This window comes from Pleurodeles waltl, chromosome 4_2 (genome assembly GCF_031143425.1).
Source record: "Pleurodeles waltl isolate 20211129_DDA chromosome 4_2, aPleWal1.hap1.20221129, whole genome shotgun sequence".
In the NCBI taxonomy this organism is placed as follows: Eukaryota; Metazoa; Chordata; class Amphibia; order Caudata; family Salamandridae; genus Pleurodeles; species Pleurodeles waltl.
Genome location: NC_090443.1, coordinates 303,347,758 through 303,364,081, shown reverse-complemented (window position 1 = coordinate 303,364,081; position 16,324 = coordinate 303,347,758). Strand labels below are relative to the sequence as shown.

The 16,324-nt window shown below is 41.5% G+C and overlaps 1 protein-coding gene across 4 annotated transcripts in view; it reads left to right on the top strand.

Moving 5' to 3' along the window:
* Nucleotides 1-16,324, top strand: part of RANGAP1 (Ran GTPase activating protein 1) — a 435,479-nt gene that overhangs the window by 98,871 nt on the left and 320,284 nt on the right. For all 4 annotated transcript variants that reach the window (XM_069231247.1, XM_069231244.1, XM_069231245.1 and 1 more), the window contains 3 exons: nucleotides 5,110-5,244; nucleotides 13,732-13,890; nucleotides 14,651-14,764. In XM_069231247.1, coding sequence (XP_069087348.1) covers nucleotides 5,110-5,244; nucleotides 13,732-13,890; nucleotides 14,651-14,764 — 408 coding nt within the window. The remainder of the gene's footprint in view (nucleotides 1-5,109; nucleotides 5,245-13,731; nucleotides 13,891-14,650; nucleotides 14,765-16,324) is intronic.

Below are 16,324 nucleotides of genomic sequence, written 5' to 3'. Positions count from 1 at the left end.
TGGAATTGTCTTTGTGTGTGTTCCTCATTTATTGCCTGTGTGTGTACAACAAATGCTTAACACTACCCTCTGATAAGCCTACTGCTCGACTACACTACCACAAATTAGAGCATTAGAATTATCTCTTTTTGCCACTATCTTACCCATAAGGGGAACCCTTGGACTCTGTGCATACTATTCCTTACTTTGAAATAGTGCATACAGAGCCAACTTCCTACGAGCATCGAACATGGTAATGTTTTTCTATGGGTAAAACATACGGCACAGGGTCACTTGCAATAGACTTGCAGGTCTGTTGTTGTGGACTTAAGGTAAGTAGGGACCAAGGTCCTTAGAACCACCTGCTGTTTCAGGTTACCTGCCCTGGTGTGTCTGATGTAGAGATGATGCTGGTGGTAGCGGCCTTGGATGCCACATGTTGAAGTCAATGGGATGCTTTCACATTTCTGGGGGTATTTGCAGGAGAGGGTAAAACAGCAGAACAACTTCTTCATAGAGCTGGCCTCTGTTGAATTCCCTCAATGTGCAAGTAGGTTTTTGCAGCAGTGGTGTTCTTGCCGAGCACAAACAAGCCTTGGTGCTTGCAGATGGCATTGGTACCTCCGGTATTGGTGTAGGGATGGTCCGGGTAGGCTTAGCGTCTTGAAGACGGGATTGGTCGATGGGCTGAACTCCTGAACACTCGGGATCCTCATCCTGGCGAGATGCTCCCTTGGTGGCCCAGACGGTCAGCAAAACAAGAAATCGGCCAGTCGCATTTGGTGCCTGCTGGTGCAGGGAAGTGGCTCCTTCACTCCAAGGGAGATGCTGGCTGGCTGGCTGGCAAAGTTCTGGCAGACCTCAGAGGCTTTTTGAGGATGCTCAGCTGCAGTATGAGTGGGTTTTTGCAATTGATGGGACTGGTGCAGGTATGCAGGGTTTGGCATCAAAGTCTTCAGCTAGTCCACAGTTCTTGGTTTTTCAGCTCTTCCTTCTTCTTTAGTCAGTTGAATTGGAGTTCCTGTCAGGGGAGCATCTAAATACTCCATTTATGGTTGTTGAGGGGAGGGTAGGATAGTAGCCAATTGGCTACTTACCCCTGGGGCGAGTGCACCCCCTATATGACCATTTCCTGTGGAGAGTGGGCATAAACCTGAGCAAGAGATCTAGTTCCACCAAAACAGGATGGTGGAACACTTCCTTCGTGGATCACATCAGGCAGCCCACCTAAGGGTTGAGACTACCCTGGTAGTGTTTCAGGCCTACTTGCTTTGCTACTTTTGTGCCTGTCCTGGTGCCAAGTGGGCCTCAGGTCAGGGGGTGGCATCTCCCAGGTCTGGCAAAAGCCAGGATCGCATATCAAAGGCGGCAGGGACTTTGAAGTCCCTGGCCTTGGTGTGCAGGTTCACTAGTCACTGTGCAAGAGGAGGTGATAACACCTCCCTCCAAAGCAGGCATTGTTTCTGGCCTCAGTGCGCAGGCTCTCACCTCCCAGGGGTATTAGAAACTTTTCTGTGGTGGCAGGCTTATTGATACCAGTCAGCCAGTACACTAGAGGACTAGTAGGTTTTCAGGGGACACCTCTAAGGTGCCCTCTGGGTGCAGGTCATAATAAATTCAATACTGATAACAGTATAGATTTATTAAGACCAGGTGTGTGATACCAAGCACCTTAGGTTTAATTGAAGCCCTTATGTAGCTGGGTAACTCGTAATGTCCAGTGCCCATTGAAACCTTAAAATGGCTTCCCTGTTCACTTGTGATATCTAGTAATGGAACTAGACATCACAGGGGCATATCTGCTCATGCAGATACGTCCACACATAAAATTTAATGCATCCTGCCTCAGGGCTTCAAGGTCTGCTGTAGGGGTGACTTAAATATATTATATCACATCGTCAAGAAGGGTACGCAAGATTCAAGTACTATCGTGTAAAGGATCCTTTTTGAAGGTATGTAGTTTCTTTGGTCACCACACAGATTTAATTTCCAAAGTTCCATCATCCTTTTACATGAAGCAAAAGATTGCTTGACCAACTTTCTTTCCAAATCAATCACTGCGGCTGAAAGATCTATGCATTTGTTAGATACAGACATCTTAAATTTTCTTTAAATGGAACAAAAACTTTCAAAATGCAGATCTGTTTGTAGCTTTTGATCTAGTGATTGAAGTTAAAACAATTACAAAACTAAGGTCCTCCATTGTAGAGAACAAGGTCTATTTGATGCAACAGATGGACCTTATTTTTTGTACTGGAGGACCTTCACTATGCAGATGATCTAGCCTTCAATCTTGCACACGCCTATTCACAGCAGGTTGGCCTGAAGATCAATACGAAGAAAGCGGAAGTCATGCCACTCAACATCCCAATACTTTAACAATCAAGGTGGAATGAGCAGATCTAGCCTAGACTGATGAGTTCTCATACCTAGGCAGTACTAGCAGACATGATGGAAAGTCAGTTTGTGACATCAAGAGCAGCCTGAACAAGGCCAGGAGTGCCTTCAGGATGCTGAACAGTGTGATTAGGTCATCTCAGTACAGCACTAATGCCAAGCTGATGCATTACCAGAGCTGTGCTCTCTCCACACACTTGCATGGAGCAGATTGCTGGCAGAAGGCGAAAGGTGACATTGCCAAACTGTCTGCTTTCCACAGCAGTAACCTCAGAATCTCACACATCTTTCCGCGGTGAAACATCTCCAACCAGGAATTGCTCACCATACCCAAGCAAGAGAACAGCATGGACACCATCATTATGAAAAGAAGATGGAGATGGGTAGGACACACCATCAGAACCGAACAAGGCTCTGTCAAAAGAACAGCTTTCCTCTGGACCCCACAAGTCACACAGAAGAAAGGCAGGCCATGGAAACAGAAATAAAGGCCCTAACTCTCAGCTGGGGCATAACAGAAATTTGCTCAAGACAAAACAGAAGTTGTGGTCCTTCATTGCTGCCCTACATGCCAGCTGGCATAGCAGGCAATAATAGTACTAATTACAAAACAGACGGTAGCACGATGGATTGGGGATTGCATCTCAGCAGTGTATTAATTTATCAATCAAAAGAGCCTTGACAGTTGCGGTCAGCGTATACTCTACAAAGGCTATGGCAACAAGAACTGATGTGTTTGTAGGGATTTTGCTTAGATATTTGTAAAGCAGCAACTAGGAGGCCAAAGTATGCTTTTGCTAAGCATTACTCTAATGATGTGCTTAAAAAACAAAAACTCCAGTGGGGCAAATTGTGCTCTGAAACGTTTTTTCAAGTTAAGCCCCATTCACACCTTCCTCTCATATGTACTGCTGCTGTTGTAATCTTAATTCAATCATGTGAATCGAATGAAGGAGGACATTCTGGAGAATGAAAAAAGTTATCTGCAACCCCGGTTCTCCAGCATTTGCATCATTCATCAATTCACGTGCCACCCACCGCCTCCCCTTGTTGTAAGGCTTTGTTAAATAATATCAACATTTAATGTTTGCTTACAGTTGAAAACCTCTGACAAGGAGCAGCCAAGGGCTTAAATGTTACGTTGATTTCAATGTTATTGAGTGTAGATGTACACTGCTCCATTAACATTGTTAGTGGTGGTTCCCAGTCTGACGACAGGGAATCATTCAAGCATGTGAATCTTTGAATGGTATCAGAAAGTAACATTTTTTCCTTCACTGCTTTGATTTTAGATTGATAATGGCAACTCAAGCAAGTTGGCGTGCCAAGTACAGCAAAGTCTGAGACATTGCTGAAGAAGTATTCATTCACCTTTGTCTCTCCTAGACAGTACAGCGGGGACTAAAATACACTATAAAAAAGCTGGACCACATTTGTATATAGATGCCTTCTGGAGAGCAGAAGCAACCATGCGTAGGTGGTGGTAGATAATAGATTTCAGCACATTCTCAGAAGAAGTAGGCTCTACTATCTGAGCTTTACCAGGCTATGAAACTGGCTTGCAACAGAAAGTCAAGTATACTGACCGTTGCACTTGCACCTCTATTTGCCAAATCAGCAACTGAACTGGGTAATGGCTCAAATTTGTAGCTCAATGTCTTTGACATATAGCTAGAGAGACCATCCTGATCTAAAACTGGACCTACCATGTGCAGCCCAAAGAAATGGTTCAGTGACTCTTCTGGCAAGAATTTCAACCAGATGTGTAGTGATTGTTTTATGATGTTATGTTGAAAGCCTTTTTTGCTTTGGGCCAGTGGTAGCATAACATCTGAATTTTCAAAAAAGGCCACTGCAAGCAGTGCCCATGTGGCCCATGCTTCTTGTATCATAACGGAGCGATTGTTGTTGGATGCCGTAATCTCCATTCACAGCCATACATTTCTTGTTTATCATACTGAGCTACATCTTATTTGTCTTAAGGACCAAGAGGTAATTTGCCTTGTGTTTCTGTTCTATTATATTTTTTGAAGTGCACACATTTTTTGTCCTCTAACAACTGAGGCGTCACCAGGTTTTGCAATTTTTTTTTGTTAATTACCAAAACTGTAACAGACATTTTATAAGTTAACATTCTTTCCCTACCAGAATTTACATTTCATTGAATGTCCTTCCCTAGGATTTCTCCGTTCATAATTTATTGAACCTTGTCACAAGACATACTTCACATTTTTTTGCACAAAGGGTCCCTCTATAGATTACGGTTGTACCTGTTAGAATTGAATCCTAGTATATGGCCATCAATTGCCTCTATTTGCTAGTAACAGCACACTGAGATAATTGCATCACTTTGGTTAACCAGTGGCTTGGTGTATGTCCTTCAACCGCTCACTACACACACACAATATTCCCATTTGTGGAAATTAACTGCAAACCTGGTAAGTTCTCATTTACTCACAAAGGATAATTGTCAGGAGTTAGTCTGCGTTCAATCATAAGCTGGATTATTTCTTTGCAACTGGGTAAGTTCTTCCTGACCGTGATGAAATGTTTGGCCAAATTTGTTGCCATCTAGAATATAAGTTCTGAAGACTCATTGATACAGGTAAGTGATTTGTTCTTCAGATTCGCACCCCATACATCTTGCATCATTGCACACCAAGTTTTGAATTTGTGTGGTCCTTATCTAGAATATTTCTGAAGCCTCCTATCTCTCTTTTGCTGCTTTCTCAGATCTTGGCTGCAGCCCTGACCGAATGCCATAAGAAATCAGTTGCTGCTGGCAGACCACTTCCTCTACGTGTTTTCATTGCTGGCCGGAACCGCTTGGAGAACGATGGTGCCAGTGCCCTTGCGGAGGCATTCATGGTAAGGCCTGTAAAATAGCAACAACCACCCACACCAACTGCCACCAAATTAAGAAAGAAAAAAAAAAAGAACTATCCCAGCTGCTGTGATAGGCCTCTTGTGCACATTGAATTAGTACAGATGTCTGGATATCATCCTGACCACCAGAATAGGTGTAGTGTGTTCTTTTTTTTTTTCCCCTTGCCATATTCCGGATAACTGCCTGTAGCTTTTGTCTACCCAGGATTCTTCTCTGCTGATGGAAGTAGAAGTTAGCAAATGTGATATTTTGGCTTGATACAAACTGTGTGCTTCCTACGCTGTTGACGTAAGACACTTTTGAAGAAGATTGACTTCTCAGTAACTCTTTTTTCCAAGTATTTGTAACTTGTGTCATCAGTGCTGAGAGCATTTCCCAGTTTTACCGTTAAGTGGTTCAAGAAAGCCTCCAAGTAATGTCAGCACAGTAGGAGTCGCTGTCCATTTACCACAAAGTGGCTACACATAATCATCCATGGTAATGTAAAACACCTTTGGGTGGGAAAAATTGATAATGCAGTCACAGTACTTATCTACTGGGGAAAATGACCAAGCCTCTGATCTACGAATATGTATCACATTTGTTGATGTGGAACATTGTAGACATGCCCACGAACCTACTCCACCGGTTTACTTATGAAACAGTAAAAAAGCCTGGATGACAGGCAGTGCAATGTGGGTTAATAGCGCTGTTTCATAATTATAAGGTTTTCATTGACAGTCATAAACATTACAATTATTTATTGCTGAGTGAGTGGATTCTGGAACACTTTTAATCCAGTATATTGTGATGTGGTGAGGAACCGAAATGCTGCGAACCAGCCACAAAAAGCCTATCCATGCAAACCTTTCATAATTCTTAGACTTTAGACTGGCTAGTACATAAATTAACAAACCTTTCTCAAAACTATGTAGCTGCACCTATAGCACAACTGATCCCTTATCTCACTTCTTGGGATTTTTTCTTGTCATGCCTTCATTATTGGTGAAGTTCCCATCTAAAGAAGATTGTCCCTCTGGCAAATGTTTGTTTTTTGTGAATCGTCTTCTTACTCCATGAAGGAATTATTAAACAGGGCCGATACCAGGCTTGGTGACAAGTAAGACTACCTGCAGATGAAAAAAAAGACACATTGCCTTCAGAGAGCACTCGGTTTACCTTGATCCCCTTAAAAGTGTTAACAGAGGGATATATGGAGGGAGGAAAACTGAAAACGCAATTCCTTTCAGTCAGTCTATCACATTAGCAAAATCATTGGCTCTGACTTATTAGCCTTAAAGAACAAACTCCCTTTGACTTTGAAACATCACAATTCAGCATCATACAGGTAAATCTTCAGTGTTGAAGCACTCATGTCTCACGTCTCCTTCGCATAAGGAGGTTATCTGCTCATCATCACTGTTATTGTCATCCGTTCTTATGCTGCACAAATCAACATCAATACTATTGATTTGGAATTTACCTCCGGACAGTGGTTTTCACTTTAAAGAAGAAATTGAAGCTTTTGCCTTCCCTGGATCAGTCACCTCTGCAATTTGTCAGCTTATTGGAGGATCCAACTCAAACCCCCAAAAAGTCTCTGAATGTGCCCCAAGCTCCTAAGATGGTTTCCATGGCGACATCTATGCCAGCTGTACTAAGATGGCCATCACTTTCTGGGAGAGCCCAGTCTCCTCAAGCTACTTCTACTTCATTGAGGGATATTGATCCACTGCATAGACTAAGAATAGACAATCCAGTTTCCCCTGCCCCATTGTGCAGTATCTTCATTTACAGTTGATACTGACTTGGCGTCCTCCTACACACTGACCTCTTTGACTGGATCTTCTTCAAAGGTTCTCCTAGTGACATCACCATCATTCATGTTGTCTTGGTGAGAGGCACTTTGAAGTTGAACATCTATATAGAAACTCCACAGGCATCGATTTCAGCCATAATGGAGACCTTGAATTCAGATGCTCTCCCAGGGCTCTTCTCCTATCCAACAAATTATTCATGAAGGTCTCCTGGTCTCAAACCAAGTTATAAATGGTCGTATAGATCACAGAATAATCACTTTGTTGTTCTTCATGGTTACGCTTGACTTCTTTAAAGCCTAATTGAAAATCTTTTTTCTTCCCTCTTCTGTTTTTTTTCTTATTTGGTCATCACACAGAGGGAGAAATACATGGAATGAATAACAACGTTGAGACTTTAAGGGCTCTTGGCCTTGATAGGGTAAGAAATTATTCAAGTTCAGTTACAAGCGTATAGACACCACTGCTTCCCAAGTCAGAGAGTTCAGTCCCCTTGTTGACCCTACTAATAGCAGTAATAACAAGGCCAAAGGTATTCATATACCTGGGTGTCAGGAAATCTCAATCTTCCAACTCTGTCTGCGGACAACACAATCCCAGTCTGCTGGGCTGCCTCCTACTAATAGTCGGCAATGACTTGTCTCTCCTCCCCACTTTTAACCACTCCACTAGAGGTGCTGTAACACATCTAAAAGTGTGGCAAAAGGGCACAAACAAATGGATGATGACTGTTTTAAAACATGGATGATCATGGCATATATAAGGCACTTCTGCCAGCTATTCCTTCAGAGTTGTCCTCAACATTGTTTCTGACAAATCTGTGCAGACACTCCAGTTCTCATAAGGTAGGGAAAGTCATCCATTCATGATATTTCCTTCTTCTGACAAATCCTAGATCTGCATCCTGCAAATAAGTGTATAAAATAGAGAACTTCTGCATGCTAGCCCTCTAACATTTATTCTACATCTAATTTCTGTGTATTGGTGTGGCTCATTCCAACTTCCATTACACAGTGCAACCTTTTGGTCTAAAATCTGCTCCCTGACTTTCTCCAAGTGCATGGCAGTAGATAGAGCTACTCTCCAGCAGCAGGGTATATGTGTCTATCCATGTTTAGATGATTGGCTGTTAAAAGCCCACAAATCACATAACAGTAGTGTAATGATTATACTAATTTGCTGGGGAATTTTGATCAGGCAGGGAAAAGATTTCCCCAAAACGGACTCAAGGAAAATTCCGATCTTACTCTGCACAGACAGTGTTGTTCCTACTGTCAGAACAGCTAATGCCCGTAAGTCCTTATAGATGCTTTTAATAAGTTTATGGATTCTTTGGGTCTCAGGGTTAAGAGCTCTAAATCGTATGTTATGAAATGCGGCCCCAAGCTTGCTAAAACTAAAAGTTTGTTCTTAATGATGAGGACATTTTGAAAAAACCCTCTTTTACATACTTGGGTATCCCATTCGATGAAGGCCCTAACTGGAAGTTTTTAATTAACGTTAAAGTGATGCAATTTCAACGAGCTATTGATGCCCTTTTCAGATTTTCTAAGTGGCTGGGCCACAAGCCTATGAAAGAAATTATTTGTATTTTTAAAAGTAAATGTTTTCCGGTGGCCACGTATGGGGCGGGAGTATGGGGCTATGTGGACAGTAGAGCTCTCCAATTATTAAAAATACATTTCTAAGAAGGTTGCTGGTGGTTCCACAGTCTACTGCTGTTTGTCATGAAGAGGTTAAGCTCCCTACTTTGAGTGATTATATTGTGCTTCAGCCTATGGTGCTGTGGCATAGGATTTGGGCGAGCCCTGAGATGCAGCTTTGCAGGATTATTATAATAGATTGTATGAATCTTGATAAGTATGAAGACATGTCTTGGCTTACTTATGTTAAGTCTAGCTGTGACAGAATAGGCAGGCCAGACCCCTTTAAAAATCCAGGAAGTGTAGCTACCATCCTTCTTGGCCAATTTAAAATAGTCTTTAAACAATGTTTCGGCAGTAGCTGCCTTGTTAAGCCTAGTTTAATTGCGGTTAACCGTCCTTATGATCCTCCATTGCACCCAGCACTTTTTACAGCTTATTGTGAATGGAGAACGTACTTTTTTACTGACACAGTTTTGACTTGGGCCTTTCCACAGAAAGGAACCTGGTTTTCCACTTTGCCTCACTGTCATTGTAACCTTCCAGCCGAACAAAGCACATTGCACTTAGTCTAGTTCTGCACTTTTTATGTCCCCCAAAGACTGCGGTTCTTAAGCCCTGTTTTTTTAGCTTTAGGAACCAAGTCCCATTTTGTTGCGTTTGACACACTACTCCAGCTGAATAAGGAAAGGGTAATTTATGCTGTTTTACATTTACTACTAAATGCTCTGAAGGTGCGTTCTAGATACTGAAGCTTGTTTTTCTTTTAGTATTTTATACAACACATTTTGTAAGATAGGCTAATCTGTTGATTTTATCCTATTGTGTAGTTTGAAGTGCTATTTATGGATAGGTGTTTTTGGTATTGTATTTTTATTTTCTTATTTTAAAGTGTAATATTTATTTTTTTATTGGGCTTTTATTGCTGTAAAAATTGCTGAATAAAGTATTTTGGTGATGATTATACTGCCTAAACTTGCAGTTAAAATGTCAAAAGTCCTTGACCATCACGTAAGTTTGTGTCTTGTCTAGTACCAACAATATATGCCGTATGAGGAAGTGTTGTCTTTGTAGGGGTATTATCATCCTCTAAGTGCCCACTTCTTTTTTTAATTCCCAGTCCAACAGCTAGTCTTATAATTTCCTTGCTGTGTTATATGGCTTACTTTGTTTGCATTATTTTGAATGCAAGCCTACATATGATTAATGTTCGATTGAGGTTCCTGCCGTACCGTTTCCGTGCAAAGTCTTATCAAAAAGGAAAAGCATCTGTCACATTAAATACTTGGAGATCAGAATAGTCCTTTTAATTTTCAAGGCTTTCCTACCATCTCTGATGGTTAAGCTGCCTCTTCTGTTCTCTTTGTATACAATGTTTTTAAAAGTTAGTCTGGTATTGCCAATGTAAAGGAATAATTCCTTTAAAAGTTTAACACACGGATTATGTGGCTGCCCCTTTTTCTTTGCTCCTAACTTTTTTTTACCTCCTCCTTCCCCTCGATAAATGCTTTGAAGGTGCCTCTTTGTGAATTGTTTCGTGCTATAAAAGTTTAGGTAAACACAGTAGAAAGGGTTTCATCTCCAGGGTATCAATCAATCAGTCAGTCTGTAAGAATGAGGCAGAAACACCCCCAAGATGGTGGCCTTTTGTCCTCTCTCCTGCAGCGACGGGCCTAGGATGGTTGCTGTGGCACCTGGCCTACATCTACTACACCCCAAACCAAAACACATAAATAAAATGCATTGTTGTTTACAGTGCCAAAAAGCTCTAACTCACAAATGAGAGACCTATTCCACTTCAATAGCTTGTTCAACATTCCAATGATTAAAAATTGCCTTTAAGTTCCTGTGTGTTTTTCCTTGTATGAAGAATCCCTTCACCTCCTTAGGAACGTAATTTGGTTCTGTTGAAACATGAGGGCACTCCATATTTACCTATTCACAGGGCAGCATCTGTCATGGAAGGCAGCTTTTTTCGTGAAAATCAGACTCTTTAGTCATTGGAGCCATACACTAGTTTCCATTCTAATAGGATAGGTATGAGGGACCATTTGTCTCTCCTGAAGGTAGGTACAGAATTTTGTATCTAGCAAACCCTTGCTCTCCTTTTTTCTTCAGTAAGCCAACTACTCTAGCTTAATGCTCTTTCCATTCACTGGATCTCGGGAAGATGTTAAAAAGTTATGTGAACAAGACAAAAAAAAAAAAAAAAAACTCTAAACAGTTGTTCATCAATGATGGTCCTTTATGTATATGGCGTGCCTCCTCAAAACAATCTAGTCCTTGGTGCGCTGTTTCTATTATTACCCTTAATCTGTTAGCAAGTAAACTTCTACCACATAAAGCCAGGGTTCATTCTGCTAAAGAAAAAGCAGCTACTACACCATGTCAGTAAAACATTTGATTATTGGACATCTGCAAAGCTGGCACTTGGAAGACTGTCCACACTTTGAACAATACTGTCTTGATTCGAATATGGAAGCTGGCTCTAGTGTAGGTCAAGGTACTTGAAATCTTTTTGCATAACTTCTGTCACGACTTACTATAGCCATTAAACTGTTTAATCTTTTTTTTTTTTTTTTTTTAAACTGTATGGCCAAAAGCTGCTGGAGAAATGTTAACCTTGATTCTTTTTTGTAACCTGTATGACATTTACTGAAGATCCTAGAATGGCTGGCTACATATAGTCCTAGTTTACACCATAAGTATCTTCATTGAAGTCATCAATTACTTTTTTTCTTCTTTGGCTTTGTCTTGGTAATAAACTTGAAAACAAATTGGGGAATTTAGTCTGGATTCATCTCCTCGTTCTAGTTAAAAAATGAAAGGTAAAGTCACTGATATTACAAAGCATCATGGAATCTGGATTCTTAGCAGGAGAAGGGTACTTTGTTTGATTCTTCAGCTGTAAACTGTCAGGCTGTTCTATTCCTGTTTACTTAGATGTGTGGGGTATCAGGTTGTGTTATAGGTGTTGAAATATAGTTTTGAGAATGCGTTTATGTATTAAACAGTTGAAAAAAAATCTTAAAGATGTGCTGAAATATTTTTGAGACTGATTTGTTGCATTCAGTAATACTGAACTCTTTGGTCACTCAGTGTGATATATCGGATGGCAGGTGTTCAGAATCCCTTCATGCAGCGAAAAAATTATTCATTTAGAACTTCAGTGAAGATACTGAATTCAGAACCAGAACTACAGATAACCATTTATCTGCTGAAGGTGACACTCTGCTGGCCGTGTCCATAACAAAGACCATCATGGTGTATTTGCTAAACAAAATGTTCAGTTTCGGATGGAGAATCAGGAGTATCCAAAAATATTTGTTGTTTATTTTTAAGATCATTTTCTTGTTTATTTTTCTCTTTGGCAAACAGTTATGATGACTCCTAGAGAAATATTTTCCCGGTTTTCAGGTTTGATGACTCATTTTGAAAATACTTACTTGCTCTGGAAGGGTTTAGGCTGCTGTTCAATGCTGATGTATATTAATAAAGATCTCTCGATGGGACCCAACGTTTTAGGTAAAAGCAATTTAGTTTTGAAATTATGTACCTCTGCATCCTCTTTTTAGGTCTTGCTTCTCAGACAGCATTTAGCTGTCTGGTTGTGAAAGATCTTTTGTGTGCCATACCAAGCACTTTCAGTGGTCTTAGAACATGCACCCATTGTTTCCAATGGGTGGCTTTATTAATATTGCTTCCTTATTATGTCTTCCTTATTATTCTATGGGGTTCCTATCCCTTCTTGTGTTTAACTCTCCCCTGGAGCATTCTTTTGATTGACAGGCTTGGAGCATTCTTTTGATTGACAGGCTTGTATCCTTCCACGTTTAAAAAACATATTGTTTCTATTTAAGCACTCCGAGTGCATATGTTTTCAGGAACTCTCCCTCATGTGCAGCTTTCTTACTATAAATCAATCACACACACCCTCCCAAGCACTGTTACTCATTTCCCCCCAATTCTGCCCTCCTTTGTGTTTTGCTTTTTATACCCACCACCTCATACCCCTATTTGCTTCCTACTGCCACCGCTGCCTATTGCTTCCACCTCCACGGATTTATTTGAATAAATAAAATGCCCCCTCACTTCCCCAGTCATTCTCCCATTGTTCATTGCTCCTCCTGCCTAATCTCAGTTGCCCTTTTCCACCTGGTCCTTTATTGCTCCCTAATCCCTTGAGGTAATAAAGCTTTTGAAAGGCCATGCTGCTGCCTTTTGCTGCCTGGCTGCTCTTTTAAAGAAGTGCTGAAGTGCAGGTAGAAATAAATTACCAATCCAAGTGATATCTTCCGTTTTGATTAGTAAAGAAAAACAATAGAAAACGCTGCTCATCCCAATCGGTAGGGGGCACAAGTATTTGTAGTGACATATGCATATGTCCTCATGCATGTAGCAAGCCTGCAGAATGAAGCAGCACTAGTACTTTAATAAATGTTAGTGTAATTGTTTCTGCCATTTAAGTTTTACCTGTGCTGTCCAGCATTGCTAAAGCTAATAAACCTCAAAAGGTGAGTCCCTTTGACTTTGCCAATGCTTGTTTTCTACAACCCCTTTTGCCACCAGATTGCTGTGGGATGAGAGAGACAATTTTATACATTGTGTCTCTAACTGCAATCAATTGTTCCTTATTAAACTGAAATCTATTCAGGTTTGGTTGCAAATGGAACTTAGTACCTCTCTTTACGGCTTGATAAGTTACTCCTTACTCCTCAACTTAACTCTGCAGTAGTACATTAATTATCTGGTTAGGTTTATGCCTTTAGCTCCCTGGTTTTGTTTTATCACTGACTCATCCATATATTTACTTTTGCAGCTTCTAAAAATAAATAATTTCTTCTAACCTCAGTTGTGTATTGTCCAAGCGGCAGTGAGTTACTCCTCGCCTCCTTTGGAAGGTATTTTATGTTATGCTGTCAGATTTGTATGGTATTGTATAGTGGCTAGAATCTTTACTGCTGGCACTTGTTTGGTCATATTTTCTGAAATTTCCCATGTCATATGGTCTCTTCTACTCTACCCCTAGACCATTGGAACTCTGCAGGAGGTGCACATGCCTCAGAACGGCATCAACCACAATGGCATCACTGCACTTGCTGCAGCATTCAGCTCCAACCCCCTTCTGAGGGTCATCAACCTGAATGACAACACCTTCACTGACAAGGGGGGCATCGCCATGGCAGAGGTGAGCACTTGTTTGTCTCATTAATAGTAAAATAATTGAGGGCTACTGTCAAGTGGTGCAGTGCACCAATATACCCTTGTGTGGGACCTCAAATTGAAATAGCCGTTGGAGGGGAGGGCTGCTGGGCAAGAGTAGTGAGATACATCAACATATGTTTGTGTGTCTGAGTCCTTTTGATGAAAAATCAAAGGTGCTGCAGGGATGCACTACGGTGCATATGCAAAGCTTTGGAAGTTCAGCATTGTAATAACATGGTATGCTGCAGGTCAGGGTTAAGTAGCATTTTTTTTAGGTGTCGATCAGAAACTGAAATAGGCGGTGTGAGGATTAACGTTTATCAATGTATTGCGAGCTGCATTTCTGTAGGAGTTTTATGGTCTTTCTGCTGGAGATGTGGTGAACTTCCAGTCAGTAGTTTTTATCCAAAACAGACAATCAGCCTTTATTATTTTGAAGTAGGTATATTGAGTACTATTAAATTGGGTAATGTACCACCTTGTTGTGGTGCAGACCCTGTACCTTGTTTCGATTTCTCTGCATCACCTGCACTAAATCATCTAGGTTTGATTTTGCTAACAAACCTTGCTTTCTTTTTCACCTTTGTTTGCTCTGTTGTCGTCAGACTTTTGGTCTTTATGGTGGTGGTAATCTCTCCTGCGGTCAGGCCGCTCTTGTCACCTTCTAGTTTGACAAGTGCTGATCTGGGCCTCCATTGTTATTGCACTTACCCTCCACTAACCTCTTACTGCATTTTTTCCAGGCCTTAAGGACCCTTCGCCAGATCGAGGTGATAAACTTTGGGGACTGCTTGGTGCGTTCAAAAGGGGCTTTGGCCATTGCTGGTGCGCTGAAGGACGGGCTCCACAAACTGAAGGTGTGTTTACTCTACCACATTAGAACAGACCCAGTCCTGTACGAGACCTAGGGATTGTAAATTCTTCCCAGACAAGTATGATACTGACTGTCGTAAGTGGACTGTAGTGAGTGGCAATGTTCACAGATGTCATACTCTGGCAAGGGGTTGTTGAAGGCAGATAAGCTTGAATTAGCAACTCCTGCTCGCCTTTCACTATTTCTTCCATGTTTTATGTCGTATAGTGTAAATCAAAGAAGATGTGACTTTGAGTCTGCTTCTTTGGAGGCACCTGTTTAAAACTTATAGGACTGTTGTATGTTGACTTTTTCTTTCCTTCTCAACAGCGTATCCTTTTTGTTTTGGTTGGGATTTTATATTACTTCCCCATGGTCTTCAGAGTATTGTTTTCAGTTAATGCCCAACTTAGACAACATATGACTTTGCCATTTAATGCTTTGTAACTCTGGGCCAGAGCGATCCACCAGACTCCTTGTTTTTATACTTTGTTACCTGTTTATTTACAGCATCTTGGGTGCGCCGTGTTTTTCTTTTTTTTTTTCTTTGCTTAATTGGAGTTGTGTATTCAGGATAGTAGTGGTTGATGTTTTCACTTCTGTCTTTCATTGATTAACTTGTTAACAACTAATATTTTGGCTTGCCAATGTCCTTCAAGTAAGGAACGCAAATAAATGGCTTTAGGTCTTGCCATAAAAGTCAGCAGATCTTCTTTCTGCAACATGTTTTCTTCTAGCTTATGCACCAATACAGGTTGTTTCTCAGATGTCTAGAGTGCTCCTGTCTGAGTGGGGGAAGATGTGGCTGTAAGTGATAAAAGTGGAGACTCGCTTCTCTCCTAAACTTTCTCTCCATCCCTTCTCAACATTAGCCTTGTGCCAGGTGCATGTTGGCAACTGTGGTGAGGATGCAGGGACATGAGGTGTGCAGACGCACAGATGCCTTACTAGTATTTTTTCTTAGCATCCACCCCCCTAATATGTTAGAGAATGTTAACAGGGATGTCATTGAGCTGCCCACTGGGTAGTGCTGGCTGCATTGCGGGCAACAGAGTGGGTCGCTCCCCCTGCCGCTGCAGCTCCTCCAAGTTCCCGAGTTCCTGTGTTCCTGAGACCCACCTAACTGTAAGTACCCCCCTTCTCCCAGCCCCTCGCCCTGCCCCGCGCCACTCACCTTCTCTCCTGCTCCTGCTTCTTTTCCTCCTCTCTGTCTCTTCCTCCTCGCTCCCCCTCTGCAATCTTCTTCTGTGTTCTTCTGTTCTTCTGTTCTTCCCTTCTGTTCTTCTGTGTTCTTCCGGTCTTCTGTGTTCTTCTTCTCTGTTCTTCTCGGTGCTTCTGTGTTCTTCTTCTCGGTTCTTCTGTGTTCTTCTGTGTTCTTCTCTGTTCTTCTCTGTTCTTCTGCTCTTCCGATCTTCTGTGCTTCTGTGCTTCTGTCTTCTGTTCTTCTGTTCTTCTGTTCTTCTGTCTTCTGCTCTTCCGGTCTTCTGCTCTTCCGGTCTTCTGTTCTTCTGTCTTCTGTTCTTCTGTCTTCTGTTCTCCTGTCTTCGGCTCTTCTACCTCCTCC